Source organism: Tinamus guttatus, unplaced genomic scaffold, assembly GCF_059628265.1.
Source record: "Tinamus guttatus ecotype Peru unplaced genomic scaffold, ASM5962826v1 Tinamus_guttatus_pri_ptg000043l, whole genome shotgun sequence".
Lineage (NCBI taxonomy): Eukaryota > Metazoa > Chordata > Aves > Tinamiformes > Tinamidae > Tinamus > Tinamus guttatus.
This window is the reverse complement of record NW_028288577.1, coordinates 236,433-254,698: the sequence shown is the minus strand read 5'-3', so window position 1 is coordinate 254,698 and position 18,266 is coordinate 236,433. Positions and strand designations below refer to the sequence as shown.

General features: G+C 41.8%; 1 protein-coding gene across 2 annotated transcripts in view; it reads right to left on the bottom strand.

Annotated features, from left to right (window-relative positions):
- Nucleotides 1–1,623: 1,623 nt before the first annotated feature.
- NF1 (neurofibromin 1) overlaps nt 1,624–18,266 on the bottom strand; it is a 78,729-nt gene continuing 62,086 nt past the window's right edge. For both annotated transcript variants that reach the window (XM_088535659.1, XM_088535665.1), the window contains 17 exons: nt 17,809–18,088; nt 16,395–16,609; nt 16,121–16,182; nt 15,879–15,993; nt 15,019–15,120; nt 13,351–13,491; nt 12,872–12,998; nt 12,189–12,320; nt 11,664–11,799; nt 10,769–10,926; nt 9,767–9,889; nt 8,971–9,098; nt 8,165–8,265; nt 7,380–7,522; nt 6,682–6,728; nt 5,985–6,201; nt 1,624–1,864 (listed from right to left, as the gene is read on the bottom strand). In XM_088535659.1, coding sequence (XP_088391785.1) covers nt 1,722–1,864; nt 5,985–6,201; nt 6,682–6,728; nt 7,380–7,522; nt 8,165–8,265; nt 8,971–9,098; nt 9,767–9,889; nt 10,769–10,926; nt 11,664–11,799; nt 12,189–12,320; nt 12,872–12,998; nt 13,351–13,491; nt 15,019–15,120; nt 15,879–15,993; nt 16,121–16,182; nt 16,395–16,609; nt 17,809–18,088 — 2,370 coding nt within the window. In that variant the 3' untranslated portion in view covers nt 1,624–1,721. The remainder of the gene's footprint in view (nt 1,865–5,984; nt 6,202–6,681; nt 6,729–7,379; nt 7,523–8,164; nt 8,266–8,970; nt 9,099–9,766; nt 9,890–10,768; nt 10,927–11,663; nt 11,800–12,188; nt 12,321–12,871; nt 12,999–13,350; nt 13,492–15,018; nt 15,121–15,878; nt 15,994–16,120; nt 16,183–16,394; nt 16,610–17,808; nt 18,089–18,266) is intronic.

Here is an 18,266-nt window from a genome sequence, read left to right as displayed (position 1 = left end):
GCAAACTATTTGCATATTAAGTTTGTGTTCATAGTTTTTCCAGGACTGTAAACAAATAAAAAAAATTAAACTGTTATTTTATGAATCAATACAATAAAGGCAATTTATTTACATAAACATGTTACATTGTTACTGTGAATAAATGTGAATTATGTGCTATATCAATAACATCTGAACACTTAATTGTACCATTCTCTAAATAATTTAGCTGTGGAATTTGATTTACTGAAAGCTACTAATAAAATTGCACTATAGGATTTTTTTTAATAAAGTGGATATACTTTTTTCTTTAAAGCCACTTATAAATTGATAACTTCTAACATACAAGAGGGATCTGAAACTATGAAGTTTAACTGTTTGTTAGCAGTAGATACACGTAGCCCTAAAATGAGCACCCAGATGACAGCCCCTTTTGTCAGAATTTATATTTACCTCCAAGATCAGATGTTCCGCACAATTTCAGTCCATAAAGGTAGTATCTGCAGCACTGCGTGCTACATCTTTACACATCATTCAACATAGCAGCATATTATCACAGTCATCCATCGTTAATATACTACTGTAGTTGACAAGTCTTTCACAGTGACAGCAATTTCAGTTTCTTACAACCCCCAAACACGAATCCTTGCAAACCAACCCCCCGGAAAGCTCTGCAAGACAGATTTGACTGCAGAAGTCTATACTGATACCAGAAATTGCACTGCAAACATTCAAACGTAACCTTGATTTGACAAAAATGTCAGTTATCTTCAAATTCATGTACCTTAAGCAAACATTACTGTTTTTATACCATTGCTCGGGCAGCACAAAAGCAGCTTCGCTAAACACCGTCTCCCAGAGTTGGAGGTTACTTCACAGAATTTCCCCCTCCACACCCCAATAGTTGCTCTGCCAGGAATTTCTTGAAGGTGCACATTGTTGGGGAGGGTAAAACTAAAGTATAAGCTAAATGGAAGAAGGAAGCAATTATTTGTCAACACCGCTATAACGACAGCAAAGCCAGTTCTTGATGACTTTCCTTCCACTATACAACCTTTTTTTTAGTGGATTTAAAGTACAGCCAAAAAAAAAAAAGTTTGCTTTGGAAAAAAGCCAGTTTGTGCAGTCTGGTCCATATACAGTCCAAGTGTGTGAATCTATGGTCTGGGGAATGAAGAGACTCATGTGGCCTCCTTGTCTTCTTAAATTTATTGCTAATTACTGGAAATTTAATCAGCCATTTCTGGTTAAGACCATTGTACTGCAGCTATCATAAGCTTCTTTTAAGTATGGTAAAAAAAAGTCCACAGCTAAAAATCTTACAGGTTTGAATTAAAACCAGGATTACAGTAACTTCCCCTGGTCCTACAGCCACCACCTCGAGAGGTGTGCAAACAGGATTAAGTTTTAACATTTTCCTTTACAGAAGAAGCAAACAAGGCATAACAGAAGCAGGGGAGAACTCTGAGACGTTGGGGCCGGCCGCGGCGCGGGACGGACGCGGAACAGAACTCGTGGGCGCCCGCACTCGCTCGGGCTGGAATCCAGCACAGCGCAGAGGAGGAGGCGGCGGCAGAGCTCAGAGGTGCTGCGGGTTGGTCATGGGGCGACACGGCTGACGGCATGGGAACGTTAAAAACTAAGTGCAGCATCACACCTGGCGGAGGGCCCTTGGCAAAAGCCCACTTGTCAGTCAGTCTCCAAACAGAAAAAAAAGAAGGAAGGGAGGACAAGGCAGCTCTTCACACGATCTTTTTGATGCTGTGCCGCTTGAAGCTGCCGGCGCTGCGCTGCTTCTGCACCTGGCTGGCGGAGCCGTGGCGCATCCGGCCGCTGTTGGAGTGTCCGGCGGTGGGCGAGAGCTCCACGTTCTCCTTGTCGATGCCTGCGGGGACACAGGGAGCAGAGCGTCACCGCCGGCCCCGGCACGGGACCAGAGCGGAGCCTGCGAACCGCTGAGGAACAACGCGGACCCGCGCGGCCGCGGCCCGTCTGAACGAGGGCCCCGCGTGCAGGCCGGGCCCGGCACCGCGGCCCCCACGCCGGGTGCGCGAGAGGGGGCTGGAGGGGGCACAGCTCGGCTGCGCGGGAGCCCCTCGGTCAGAACCGTCACCCTGAGCTCCCAGCGCCACGGGCTGGGCCCAGTGACCCCAGCGGGCAGAGCGGGCGACGCCGCCCGCCGGGCTCTGCGTCGGGCCGAACCACAGGCGGCCCCAGGAACAGGGCCAGAGCAGAGAGCTGCAGCGCCCGCCCGGCCTCCCAGAACACGCCGAGCTCTAAGAGCAGCCACCAACAAACCGCGAGTTCAGCACAAATCTCTGCAGCCCTCCGATTCCCCGAGGGGGAGGACGGAGGCTATGGGCTTCTCCCAGACCAAGACCCGCGTCTGGCACTGAGGGAAGGGCTCCTGCCCAGCCCTGCAGCTGCGTTCCCACGGCTGGAGCTGCTGCTCGCGGCCAGGGACGACCTGCACCCCAGCACCAAACCCCTGCACCCCAGCACCAAACCCCTGCACCCCAGCACCAAACTGCCTGCACCCCAGCACCAAACTACTTGCACCCCAGCACCAAATCCCTGCACCCCAGCACCAAACTGCCTGCACCCCAGCACCAAACTGCCTGCACCCCAGCACCAAACCCCTGCAGCGCTGACACTGCTCACCGGCAGGAAGAGCGGAGCAAGCTGCTAATAGGAAAGGAGTTAATGGTGCGAGGACTCGCAGGGAGGGAGAATGGGAGCTGAAAGGTTTATTCTGCAGGCCTCAGAGGCAGAACGATGCACGTTATCACTTGGGTTAACCATCCAAGTGCAGATACCAACTACAGTGACTGAAATCCTGGCCAGAAGGATCAACAAGTGAAAAGCAAGATCTACAGAAACGTTTCCTAAGGGCGTTCCCGGGAAGCACCCGCAGAACAGCAGCGAGTCCTGGCGCGGGGCAGCCCCACGGAGCTGCGGGGAGGCCGCGGGCCCTGCGCCGCGCGGCGGCTCCCTGCGGGCAGCGGCTCCCTGCGGGCAGCGGCGCGGGGCCAGCGAGCGCCGTCCCCCGGGCTGCGACGCGGCCGGCTCCTGCCTCCGTCCCGACCCGCTCGGCGGAGCGACTCCTGCCACCCCTGCGGGCCGCAAACCCTGCGTCTTGGCGGCAAACCCCGTGTACAAACCCTGCGTCCAAACCCCGTGTCCAAACCCTGCGTCCAAACCCCGTGTCCAAACCCTGCGTCCAAACCCCGTGTCCAAACCCCGCGTCTCGGCCGCAAACCCCGTGTCCAAACCCTGCGTCCAAACCCCCCGTCCAAACCCCGCGTCTCGGCCGCAAACCCCCCGTCCAAACCCCGCGTCTCGGCGGCAGCGTCGCCCACGGCTACGCGGGCAGCCCTGCAGCGACAGCGCACGGGAAAACTTCAACGGGAGAGGCTCAAGGTACCACCAGCAGCACCGACCCCGGCTGCGCTGGGAGAGGGAGCAGCCCGCAGGTGGCAGCCAAAACAAAACTCTGCTTTTTCTGACATCTCCAGATAGAAGCAGAAATGAAATGCTGTTGCTGAGTATCCACGTTATTGGGCCTCCATCTGCCACAACTTAATCCAACAAAATCATGTTGCATCCTGCTGGTGCCTCATGTTAAAGCTGACTTCTTATGAATCTGAAGAGCTCAGATGAAATAAATTCTGTTTTAGCTTAACATCTGCAACAGTTTCCCATCTCAAACGGCCCATTTTCTATTACCAATTCTATCTGATTCCTAAGGATGTGATCTTTTTGCCTGTTATATCATCCAATATTATCATTAGCATCACACAAGAAATGCTGCAGCTTAGCAGTTGTGCTGGCTTAGCCATTCCCATGTTTAAAGGATAAGTAAATTGCTTCTCATGCCGCAAGCCCAACCCTAAAGCAGATCAAGCAGAATCTCGTGCAAATAGGATGAAAGTAGAGTGTACCTTGATGAGGAAGCTGCATGAAAACTGCAGATTTAGAGCAAGGCAGAGAAGCTTCACAGACACAGAATGAAAGAAGAAACCGTAAGTGAATAATGCCCATGACAGGGGAGGGGAGAAGAAATGGAGACAGACAAAACATTCATAAACAATGATTTTGCGGAATTCTGAATCCAGAAGCAAGAAATGGAACTTTTCACACATCTGCAACTTAATATATTTGTTACCATAGTAAGCAAACTTACTCTGATGAAACTGTTTCTTTTTCTGCATGTGATAAAGTAACTCGGCGCTGCCAGAACACTCGGTTTTCCTGTTCAGAGGTTCTCAGACGAGGGCAAGCGGACGACCCCGCCGCAGCCCCCGCTAGCGCCACGGCCGCCCCGCTCTTCCAAGAAATCTGCATTCTCTTTTACCTCAGGGGCTAGAATTCCTTCCCCAATATTTTTCTTGGTAGATTGCAGGTCTTTCACTACTTAGGCTCTCACACTTGTCAATGCAGTGAGGAAAGAACAGGTCAATGATCGCAGTAATGACAATGCTACTTTGCCACTAGGTACAAAGTGGCCAGAGAAGACTGATTTATTTTTTAATACAATTAAACAGCTTAAAAAGCAAGTCTTGCTCTAGGCAAAATTGTACTGGCTAATATGACAGATTAAACTAGTGAAAACTGTGCGTTGACTAAAGCCAAGCAGTGCAGAGCCGCTGGGGGGGAAGCGCAAAACGCAAAGCTCCTGCTGGGCCCCGCTCCGAGGAGGCTGCAGGGCCCCCTGAGCCTCCCCTGCCTGCCCAGGCTCTAAGGGGAGGCCGGGACACCCACGGGATTCAGCACGACACTAACAGACAGTAAGAGATGAAGAGGAATCAGCATTAGAGTAAGAGACACATCAGTGTCTCCCCTCTGCATGTTGAATATTACACGGATATATAGTGAATGTATATTCATTATATTCAATAACAAAACATCCATAGCATCAGTGAGCTATCACTAATGATCATTAAAAAAACGCTGATTAGACCTAAGTGCAAGAGGTTACTAACTTACCAACCTTCCATTAAGGCTAGAAATAAAACAGATAAAAATACCCTGACCATCTTTAGCATTCAGAACTGCTGTAAGCCAAAACACCACCCAAGAAGTATCACACAGCATAATTCACCTGACAGAGGAGCAAAGAACCTCCTTGAAGCATGGGGCAGTATTCCAAAACCACTTCATGCAGATTGCTTTGATATGCATTCTCTTTTCTTCCTACGTTTCACTTCCCCTAGCTTATACTACATATTCCCTATATACTAGAGGGAATACTTCTTGATTGCTCTCCTTTCTCACACCTGAAAACCTATGCTGCTAAATTTAACCTCTGCAGCAACCTGCAACTAATTCCCATCTCCCTCAGCCAGCTGAGCTATTCCATGTTTCTATTCCCAATCTCTTGCTGTTTTGATGACTGTTTTTTCCAGAATGCCTTCATTTTGTCGCCAGCATGTTTTTGGTAATTCGGCAGTCTGAACTGACCCATATATATTCCATATATACATACAGTTTTTTTTTATTTTGGTGAGGACTATGACCTCCTTAGAGTGCTGCCTGTGTAAGTGTATTGGCCTTAACCCCTACAGTCAACTGAAACTGAGCCAGCCCCCACTCTCCTCTGCTCAACAGAGCTCTGGAATGTTTCTCCTAATGGGTGTTAGCTTGTAGTACCCAAACAGATATTATTCTCCTTGCAAAATACCATGATTATACATTTATACTTATTAATCTTCTACGATCCACTGCTGCACATGCTCCATACTAAGATGCAGCTGTTGTTCATTCGGATGCACTTAGTGTTATCTCCGTCATACACAACTTGGAGGACAGCTTCTGTGATGGACAAAATCCAACATCTGAACTACCAGTGTAACAGCTTCATCAGCATCTTAATATTCATTCGACTCCCGAATGCAATGATGCTTGATGCATAAATACACCCAAAGAGTTGATGAGACAATTTGGCTACATAAACATTAAATTCAGGATAATCCCCTTATCTATGGAGTATCAGAACAGCTACCGACCTGGGGAGTGCTGGGAGGTTGCGAGCGAGGTCATGGAATTGGAGAGGTTGAGGTTAGCAGTAATGCTCAGCTGGCTCTGCACTGCCGGCGGGTACGGAGAGGTGGGAGTCAGGAGCGATTCCTCACTGCTCTCCTCATCAATCCCAGGCAGGTACGTGTCAATCAAGGCATCCAAAAACTTCACTATGAGCTCAGCATAGTCTGGGATTTGTGTTTGCTGTGGATAAGGGGAGAAAAAATGATTGATTCTTTTCTTTCTATTATTTTTGTCACTATGAGCTTTGCCCCAGAACTCATTCCAATATTAAACCTATTCTAACTGAAAACTTTGAAAAGCATTTGATATGAATATCAGCATTTGCATTTGATGTGAATATCTGTACAAATCTGCTTTGGGGTCTCCTCCAGGTTAGGAGGAAGATATAAAAGGGACATATTAAAGATCACTTGCAGCTGCAGTTTGGTCACACTGGGAACTATTGAAGTCAGCAAGAAGGAGCAGATTTATTCACAAAGTGAACAGCCCCAGCTCACCCAGACCTCATAAGCTACTGTGGCCCCAAAGCCTAATGACCACTAGCTTGTTCTTATCAATACCATATTTTAACATTTATTTGCATCTTTACTGGGACATCATGGACATACTTTACATAGAAAACAAAACACTGACAAAATTATATAGATAATTTTTTCTTACCTTGGAAAATGGGCCAGCAAATCTCCATAACCCATTAAATCCAAAACCTACAACAACATATTGACTGTTACCACAAAAACACTAGGCCATTCAAGTATGCAATTCTAATTCTTGGTGATATTTTAGATGATAAATTTAGCATATGAATACACATCTCACTTCAAAAATTATGTCAATGTCTACAAGTCTTCCTCAGTTATAATCTTTCTTATGGATATTCCTGGGACGTCTTTGGTTAACAGTCACTAAAAAAAAGTAGGTTTTAAGTGTTTATGTCTCATGTGAAACTGCAGATGAGCACTCAAAATCGAATGTTACTCCACAGAATTTACCAGTAACACCAGATAATTAAATCTATCCTTAATTTACAAGTCTAATTTAAAACTTCATTTACCTCCACCATTCATGTTTTGTACCTCCCTTAACTTGGTCAGTGGAAACAGAACACAAGTTTCAATTTTTCTACTATTTACTCATACAGATGATTTTACACTTCAATTTTTGATGTGAAGCTGCAACAAGCAGCTTAACATTCCCGTTAGTAGCCATTTAACATATGAATGCTTTTTAATTACTAGCATTTATAAAGTTGAAGAGATTGCACATAACAAAACTGATTATTTTGCTGATCCTGAGACTTTTTCATTAGTAAATCTAAATTTGAACACAGCTGCCTAACAAAAAAGGAAGATATTTACTTTGTAGATAAGAAGTTTGGTATTGGGGTGGAGATTCTTCATGGTAGACAACACTCTGAACAATCCCATGAACTGGATTCAACAAGTTTGGATCCTGGCACAGAGACAGAAGGGTATTGATCTTGGAATCCAATAAATTATGCCTAAAAAAAAAAAAAAGAGCAGTGGGTTATTTTTGTTCATTAAATTAAGCAAAATTAAACAAAACTGTCATTCACAACCGACTTTAACAAACAGTTATTAAGGTGGGATTTTCAAAAGGTCCCTGTAATGTTAGAAGCAGCATATAATTCCTGTAGATGTTCAGTGAGGCCTCAGAAGACAGCAAAGAACTGTAAGAACATAACCCATTCTTCTCTTTACCTAGCTGCAAATATTCTAGTTACTTTCAACTGAAGAATTTTCAATAGAAACTTGCACACTAGAGCTGGAAATTCAAAACAGCTTCATAAATTTGGGGATGTACTTGAACTCCTTTGAAAAAGTTCCAGCTTTAAACATATTACTGGAATATGGAAACGCCATAATATTTGATGGTTCGCCTAAACATACATGGAAAGGAAGAATGACACTAGATAACTGCACGGCACGACCGAGCTGCAGAGACAGCCTGGGCAGGACAGGACAGTGTTAACAAATGCAGCTCAGGGATCCTCACAGGTATCACAGGCTTTGAAGGACTTCCAGCATGGGAAAAACAGCAGCTACTGACCTACCAATGGGTAATTATTTAGTACTTTTGTTTTCTGAAGAAGCATCATAAAAAGAGAGTTTTAGATACTTACACAACAGGAAAGACCTTTGGGAAGACAACACTGGCTTCTGCTAAATACTCGTACAGGATGCGCTGGTCAAACTCATCCGTAGTGTACTTCACCAGCGTCGCCTGCCACAACGCAAAGCGGGAGGTCAGCACGCTTCTCGCTCCAAGAACGTACACTTTGCTTGTCTTTATTATTATTATTATTATTATTTGCTGCTTTTGTTGTAATTTAAAGTTTTAAGAGCTCTGGATTGCAGAAAAGCAGCATTTTGAAATATTACTTTGACCCTATGTCCAAACATGACAAAGTATTTTATGTTTGCATGAGGAACAAACAGTTGCAGTAGTTTTTGTTTTAGCAAATATTTTGGTGCAACTGAATCTTGTTGAATTATTTCAGGAATGGAAACTACTGGTGTAACTATCACTAAGCACTATCACGCTGGAAGCTTAATCGCCAAACTTGAAACTGAGTTATGCTGGAATTTCAACAATTTTCATTTCTTAACTTTTAAAATATAATATATAACATCCTCTTATTATATAAAATTAGTTTCTGAAAACTCTCCCCCAAGAAAAGGGGACAACAGTAGACATCTCATAGAAAAATACCAAATAATGAAAATTTAGTATTGGCTCTTACAGAATTAAAACACATTCCTAAAAGTGAATCCTAGCAAGTTTGAAGAATGGCAGCAAAAGAACACAATTACACATTCCACACTGATTCTGGTCCATGCAAATTTACTGCAATGAACATACACGCTCCTTTTGAAGATAAATGGCCATCAAAAACAAAGCATAATAACACACAGAAAGTAGGCTTACAAGGACTGTAAGCAGGAGTGCTTGAATTTTGGGATCAGTCAGAACTTCTTCGTCTAGGAGGACATTTGACTCAGAAACAGAGACTTTTCGTAGATGTGGGTGTTGCTGTGGTGATATTCTCTGGGTTTCTGCCAGATAGAAAAGAGCAACTCATCCAAAGCACAATAAACCAAAAGAGAATTAGTTCTTTCACAATAACTTCATTCACACACAAACTTCAGAGATCACCAGCCTTTCTGTAAAATGTAAAAGCAACAATGATGCTGTAATACTAGTGGTGCTAGACTGCCACATGGGATGTATTATCAGATGGTAGAGAGTAACCCCAATTTCCTCTTCAGTGAAATACAGGCCCAGGGGTGTTAAGTAACACAGTCAGGGTCAGGCAGCAGACCAACATCAGATACACCAGAAGAACCCTGGTCTTGCATTGCAATTGGGGTGGGGGCACAGGAAGCAGATGGGGCAGATGATGAAGAGAGGCATTCTAGGCGTTAAGTCTCATGGCATTGTGTGCAAAAATCTGCACTTAGGGCTTAGTCACATATAGAAAGCCAAATTTTATTTATTTCATTTCACTCCTCTATGCTGTAATTTATAGTTGCTCCTTATTCGGGATCTGCCAACTGAGCACACTCTAATTCAAATCTCTCCAGATGCCATTAAGAAAAATACTTATCCCTTACCTTGTAGTAACCCAAGCAAATAAACGTTGATTTTAGAAATAATCCTTTGTATGTATATACAAGGCATTTACAATTAGCATTATTCTTAAAATGTTAGTCCTGTTTCTCACCCATTTCATAATCATTTTCGGCTACTCTCCTCATTTTGGGGGGCGTTGTGATTCCAGATTCCATGTCTTGCCTTTTAGGAGCCTTTGTGTCCGATATCAAATGGTCAAAACTTTTCCTTGTACCTAAAAACAATTTATCAGGAAATTAAAAACATTAAAGCTAAATCCGTACTGTAACCGTTTCTGATTTGCAGGGTGTGTATTTTTCTGGCCCAGTTATATCTTAACTACAACATACTGGTAGGAATCTGGGGACAATATCACCATTCTCAGTGGTGGCAGAGAAAATACAGTCACACATGCCGCTCTCCATCGCAGTTTCCAAAATGCTTCACAATACATATGGGTATAGCATGCAATTTATTCAGTTATGTAAGCTTGTGGGCATGCTATGGTTTCCTGGTCAACATGTTACATTGAATAAACATGCCAGAATGGGATTACTGAGAAGGAAGAAGTAACAGGATTGTAATGAGAAGTTCCTCTATTCATCCATCTATACCATTAATATGCAAGTGTTACCATAAGTTACAACAATTTATCTTGTTTCTCTAATACTAACACTTTGTTCATAACCCTGATGCACTGAATAACCACAAATAAAAAACAGTTTGTTCCCAGAACACCTATAATGTTTTGGAAATACTTCTTCTAACATAAGCTATGGTATTCAGCTTATTGGTGTGTCTGCAAGAGGGCTGGTGGCAAAGAATTGGCACTGTGATCCTTTAACATCTGGAACATCCTTTTTGCCACTTCAACAGGCATGTTTTGAGCATCACCCACACTCCATTCTCTTTCTCTGCTCAAAAGAACTGGTTCAAAACTCTTAATTGCACAGTGTTCTGCAATGTGTATTTTACAGAAACTGCAAATATTCCTTTGAATCAGGAACAGGCACTTAAATTTGGTATAAAATTCAGTATAGAAAAATCCTTTTGTCCAATAACATTTCCTACGATTATCTGTAGAAAAGAATAGCAAATTAGGTGTCTTAATAACCTAAAAGTTTTTTAGTGTTGGCTTGTGAAGGCTGCCCCATATCCAAACTCATGGACTTTCGAGTTCGAGGGCTGATCTGTCCCACTGTTGGGTAACTTGCAGCTAGGTGTCTTTCTGACCCCTTTGGTGATGACCACGGTTGATTTTCCTTTAGTGTCCTGAAAGTGCAGAGAAATTAAATTAGAAAACTCTTAAAACTGTGCACATTTAGGCATAAAATTTTCATATGTCAAAGTATCCTTTATTAAAACAATCTCTCCTAATGGACTAATCTCTGAGAAATACACATTAAGAGTGAGCAATTACTTTGCCTGCGAAGATGTTTAAGCCAATTAAAACTAACAATCTGATCTGAATGAAATGCTGCGGAGAAAAATCGAACAATCAGATAAAACAGAGGCAAATCAACCTAAAAGGCAAGTGAAGGACATTTAATAATCAGCTCTTCCAAACTGGATGCAAAAAACCCAGACTACTGGCAAACCAGGCTCTTTGTGGGCCTCCCTGGGCTCACCTCTGTGCCTGTGCAGGGACAGGCTATCAGATGGGACACTAAGTGACTACTCAGTTATAGGCCTTGAGCCTCTTAGGGACAAACAGAATTAAGCCTTGTGGAAAGGGACCAGCAAAAAGCTTAAGAACCATCAGACCAGTTAAGCTCTGCAATAGCTTTATGGATCTCAAAATCGAGTCGCTAGGAACTTGAAGCCAAATTTCCCTGCAAATCTTGAGCAGAGTGTAAGTATCATTGGTTTGGAACCACTAACTTGCAGCTGAAGTTAACTTAGCTTTGTGGGTTCTAGTTTTTCATATATCAGAGGTTATCTAAAGATAACTTACTAAAGGAAATAGACATTAACATTTGGGTCATTTATCTAAAAGAGAAATAACTGACCGATAGCTAGTGTCACTGTGATGTATGGGATATGTATCCATAGGAACGTTTTCCATCGAAACATCTGTCAACAAGAGAGACTTCCTATGCTTTAAGCTGCAGCGACTTCGAACTTCCTCAGATACTGTCAGCAAAGCTAAAAATGCAACGAAAGCTAACGTAAGTTTTCCAGGACAGGAACACAGTGAAGAACGCACACAATCCTCCATCTATTTAAATTTATTTAGTACAAAGCCCTACAGAAATGTACAGATTGCGAGTGATTTAAAAACATTTTATTTCCCAATTCAATTAGTTTTAAAAGTTCTCCCCCCCCACAGGATCAAAATTTCCTATTTCTAGACAACTAGAAGTTGGAATGCTCTAAGGCAGGAACTTAAGCATTTGGGTAGCCAAAACCCCACCAGCCTCCTTGAAGTATTTGCAAAACTAAGGCCACAAGAACTCCCAAATACCCCATTCCCTTCCAGTTAGCCCAACTCTGAAAGTACGTTGCTTTTTTTGTTTCATTGTTTTCAATTTTACCTGCTAGGTAAGCCACAGTTTGGGTGTTCACCTCAAACTTGTCACAATTCCTATGCTTGTTAACCAGGGCTAGTAGTGTATGCAAAATCCTTACAGTTCTTGCTACAGTAGTAGGGGAAGGATGCCTGTACCCTAAGAAAGGAGGTTGAGAAGCCAAAATACTGTGTTTAATTTTTGAATGTATATTTATAAAGCATTAATATTTGTAAAATACTTAATATATTTTTCATCATGTTCTCAGGAAATTTCATATAGTGAATGCAAGCAATACTAACAGAATCTGCACATTCAAGAAAATATTTTTTTATCTCCCTCCTCAAAAATGACATCATTTTGAATATCTGTGCTTACATCTATTTCTCATAAATCAATCTCCTAAAATAAACAGAAACCCTGAATATATTCAAGCAAATGGAGGAATAAAGCATTTGCAAAGAAAGAAGTAAAGAATAACAGCAAATGAAGTCACACATTTCTGGACAGTTCAGCCACATCAAAAAGCTTTGTAGGGATTGTGGCAAAATCCTTAAATCAAAGGATATATAATCTCGCATCTATTCTGTGTTCCAAGCAGCTGGAATAAGTTACTTAAAAACCAAAATTCTTTCCTATATCCCCGGGCTTGCTTTTGTTTCTGAATTAAGAGTGTGACATGTAAAACGAACAGAAACCTGCACTCTTACCTTTCAGGAGATGTCCCACTAGCGCAAAATTAAAGTTAGAGTTGAAATTTAGCCCAACAAAATGATCCATCTGTTTACAGTGCCATTCCAGTGGTCTCCTGATCTCCATAAAGACCTCTTCTGGGCTCTGACCCAGGGAAAATAAAACACAGGATTATCTCATTGAAAGCTAGAACACCTCGAATTTTTAAAAAGCTTCAAAGATAGAATAATTTTAAGAATTTACATGAAAAAGCAAACACACTCTTAACTAGAACATATCTATCTCCATTCCAGCTCAGAACAAATATCGCAAGCTTTATCTCTACATTGCAGTTTTACTTTTGATGCTTCTGGGACACTATTTGCAATACAGTTTTCAGTTGCAGTGTGTAACTAGTGACTGTGACAATAAATATATTTTTTTTTCCTTTTTAACATGTCCAGTTGCTCCTATAGAGGTTTTGTTACAGTTGATTCCTACCAGAGGGCTTGCTCACCTTATCATTGAACACCCGAAGGCTATCCAAGGTATGCAGATTCTGCTCCAGCAGCGCGGTACCTGCCGAATACAGGTTTACCTCATCGAGCTGGAGTACTGCCATAGCTACCCAAAAGAGGGCCTTGTGCATAGGAGAGTCCTAGAAGGATGAAGAAACAAACAAAAAAGACATTATTTCATTTTCAAGTCAGTTCTATAACTGAAAAAGAAATAGGGTGAATACATGCTCTTGCCTATGTACTATTGCCTATACACTACTATCCTTCTTGTAACAAGTTTTCTCCTCAAACATGTACAGTCTGAGAACAAAACAGATGTTCATGAACTCGTGGTCCTCAAGCATCAACCAGGTGAAAGTTCAAAATAAATTAATATCAACCTTCTCTTTTTTTTTTTTTTCCTTTCTCTTCTACCCTTTGCTTGGCTCACCAGCACGTCCAGGGCATATTGCCCTGCACCAGACCGAACATTAAATGTATCTTTACGGATGTGAGTGAGAACACAGGAAAAAAGACTGCAATTCTGCACATATAAGTGTCTGGCAATTCCATCTCTGGAACAGGTATACAGGAAGAGTTGGCATTCAACAAACCTAAGCCCACTTATACAGCAGATTTTATGGAAACAAGTCTTCTGTGCTAGCAATAGACACATGAGGCTCTTCACTGTAATCCCCTCTGCAAAACCCTGTATGTGAAAATAATGTGCGGTGCAAACAGCGGCAGCCCGAGGCAGCTCGTGAAGGACAATTAAGTCGTGAGCTGCATTTGCAGGGTAAGTTCATGGCACACTAATAGGAGGAAAGAGAGCACCAGAAGTTCAAGCAGCATATACAACTGCTGCTGCTGAGACTCACTGCTAATTTTAAGTGACACAGAGCTATCCAGATGGTCCAGACAACTCAGCCTGGGTAAAGTTACCATGGAAAGAGCAAAATTGAGTGAAATCAAGAAGATTAACAAACTGTGCCTAAATTCTTTGGCTCTGTGAAGGAAAGTCAAATAGGCATATTAAATGAGCCTTTCAAATGCTCTTGCCAGGAACACCAAAGTTAATTTATTTTCTGAGGACATTTTCAAATACAGCGTCTAGCAATGTGAAGCTGCAGATACAGCCACGCTTGCCAGAAATCTCTTTCAGGATCTTGGCCCTTTTTCTGACCAAGCTTTGTCCCTTCTGCTGTGTGTCAACCCAGTCCCACCAGGAAACTCCCTGTGTTTCACAGAGGTGGGCTTGTTGGTATACTACTATGTTGCAAGTTAAGAGCTCAAAAGTAATATACAGATGACTAAATTATTTTCAGATCAGACAAGTCTAACATTTATTACAAGCTGGGATCCAAAGAGCGTATATTAGCAGCCATTCAAGGGAAAATCAAGACCAAAGGGCTTTAGAAAGAATTAAGACAGACTGCAGCATGGTCTCTGTCTCCCTGGCTCCTGCTCAGTTTGAGGCAGCAGCACAGTTTGTTCCAAACCCAAACTTCTATGACATATTTCCCATATGTAGGATTTCTGAGCAAGAATTGCAGCAGCGAAGCGTGAACTTTGGATACTGCATCATTTATGTTTTGAGGTGACACCCATAATCGCAATTTTCATTTACAAGAACCGTTCCCCATTTATTCTTAAAATGTACAAAATAACAAACATCCCCAGTTTCTTACCTTATTAAGAAGAGGCTGCAGTTTGGTGAGTGCTATGACTGTAGCTTCTATTAGAACTTGGCTATTGTAATTATCAGGACCTTTTAAACAGCTCTCAAGTCCCTTTTCATAGAAAAGGCAGCAATAAGAAACAGAAACCATAATTAGATTTTGCCTTGTAAAAAGATAAAAATTCTACACAGCAAACATAGTTGTCAACTAGTTAACAAAGCTCAAACTCATTTTAAATGCATTCTAAAAGAGCTTAACAAATTAAGACGGAGACAGAAGTGATACGTATATTGCTGAAACTGCACAATGCATATTAAAAAAGCCAGGAGGCAGGACAGGATGTAGCAAATTCAGAACAGCACTCCTACAATTCAGGAGTTAAATTTTATGTCTATAAAACTCTAATAAAGTACTTAAAGGAAACATCTTTAGCACACTGTTTCTCTGCTACGGAAGACAGACTCCTTTAGAAAAGATTACCCAGCCAGGCAGGCAGTTTCAAACTTCCTTAAAAAAAGAAGTTGTATATAATGCACGTCAGCTGTGTGTCTTAACACAAAGTTTTTTATTTATTTAAATACTTACTTTTCTGGATCAATCTCAGTGTCTAAAATTTTAAGCTCAATATTGACAAATACTACCTTTATTCTAGAAGTAGCAGCACTCATGAAACTTACTGCCACTACATTGTTTGAAAGTAAAAAGCTAGAGCTATAAAAATGAATTTTCCTTTTAGGTAGCTTTGTATAAGAATACACTGGAAGAATGTATTTATCCTCAAAATAGAATATTTTGAGTTCTATGTTTCATGGCAAGATAAAAATCTTTAATTATTAGTCACAAAGGAAAACAGAAACAGACGCACACACCTTGCTAAGAATTCGGATTATTTGTTTTATTTGTCCATGAGAGACCCGTTTACTTATACAACCAAAGACAACAAGTGCTCTTGGCTGGAGAGATGGATTATATTGGAATGCAAACCTGTGAAGAAACAAAATACACTGCATTAGACAAATATTTACACAAACAGCCTGTATAATTAAAAAGTGAGAATTGTAAGCATGCTACACTGGCAGTTAGGGGTTATGTTTTGTGATCTGCAACATACTTTTGAGCTAGCTCAGTCCACTGGTCCAGCCACTTGCATGTTGGAATATCTCTCATACAAGCCTAAAAAGAATTACATTGTTTAAATAAATGCAACATTATGACAAAGTATTTTTAAAATTCAGAACGTGCAGTGTTTTAACTCAGTAGTGAGCTATTTAAACATTTATTACCGTGTCATGGGAGGCACATCTCACTACGCTGCTTCCCTGCATGGAAGTGCAAGGAAAACCATGTTCCCCTCCAGATAATTTATGTTGTTTTGAACCTCCTACCTCCATGATCTCCAGCAAAGCTTCAGTGACAGTTTCCAGGGAAGTCAGGGCGAAAGTCTCCCTTTCGTAGGACCCGGGGGAGAACGACCTGTCCCGGTAGCTGGAGCGGAAGGCGATGACTGCTGCTGACTTCACTTTGCTGATTCCAAACAGCAAATAAAACTTGGGCAGAGAGAACTCAGTCAAGCTCAGTCTTAGCACTTGCTTGGTCTCCTCTGTTGAATGAAATTTTTACATATTTGATTTAACACACCCAAATTCAAATCGTATTTCAACACTTTTAATACAACCCTCCTCCCATGAAAGCCAAGGTCAATGATGATCCCGGAGAGCAGCCTGCACGTTCCAGCACTGCTTCCTTGCTACTTGTCCCAGCACGAGCAGTGACAAGGGCAGGGCTCTGGCTTTTCTGACTGTGTGTGTGCATGTGTGTGTATTTCTCTCTAGCCACAAGCGGAGGCTCTCTCCCTCGCTCCATATATTTACCAAATGAGCCTTCACATATTTGAAAACAAACAAGATTACATAAACATGTAAATATTTCTGCACAAGGTTTTAAACTATATTTCTGTGATAACAAACAACAGGTACTTAATTGCTAATTCAGGCATTTATATTTTAATTTTTTCGGACTGCTAAGATGCAGCAGTATGCAAAATACCTCTGCTAATAGTAGTTTCACAACTGCCTTATGTAATTGATATTTTTGTTACCACATTACGCAACCATGCAAAAGAGGTACGGCAGCCCGATTTAGCGCAGGAGTATTTTCTCCCTTATCTGCATTACAGATACTAACTGATATTTACTTCCTTCCCTTTTTCAGAAACCAGTTATATAAACAATCTTTCATTATACACCTGCTTTCAACCAGACAGCTGTATTTTATCTCCATTCTGTTATCTAGTTTAGCTTATTAGCTGGTTTATATGCAAGTTATACAGTAACAACTATTTTCAAACTTGAAGAGATTTCCTGGCATCACAGAAAACTAACCTTCACCACTCACAGACTGCTTCTATTTATCTGCTCAGGCTTACCAAACATTTCTCTGTCTTAGCTACTCATCTCAGCAGCTATTTTACTGTTTTAAATGCCAAAAAGCAAAGTTATTCCAGAACTGTTGCAGCAAAAGGTATTTCAACTTGTTTGTATTATTCTAACTTTTGATAATCACAAGTAATTTCCATTAGCTTCATTGCAACTAAAATCAAATCACTCCAAAAGCAACTTGACCTTGTCTATCCTTGCAGGTACTACAATTCCTACACTCATCATCAACCTGACAAGATATCTTAATCCCATTAGTGCCATGATATGCAACGTCTTCATGAAAGTGAAAAGACACCTCAAATATTTCTTAAAACAAACTAGGGGAGCAATCAACTTAATGTAATATCTAACAAAAACTTACCACTGAAGTGAAGCTGTGAACAAGTGCACAGAGAATGAATGATGTTGATGACCAGACCATGAGTGGAAGCTCTGAGAGAAAGAGGACCAGTGGCCACCAGTAAAGTGACGACATGGAAGAGGTAGGGCAGATGTGCCGCCACATCCAGCGAGTTGTTGAAGGAGAGCATCAGCATGTAACGGGCTAGAATAGCAATATCATCCCACATCAGGTGCTGTTCTAGTGTAGGAGTTGGAGACAGACAGGTCTTGTCAATTATTTTACACATCCTCCCAATTACCTGAAAGACAGCAACCATTTGTTTTAATTAAATGAAGAGCAGAGCTAAAAAAAAAAAAAAATCAGTCAAAACCATTATAATTTAGCACTGGAATTATTTTGTTGCTAGGAATCCAATTTATAAAGTTTGTTGCCTGACCTTGGTTATCAGAAAACACAGTGTCATATTATTTTCTCAG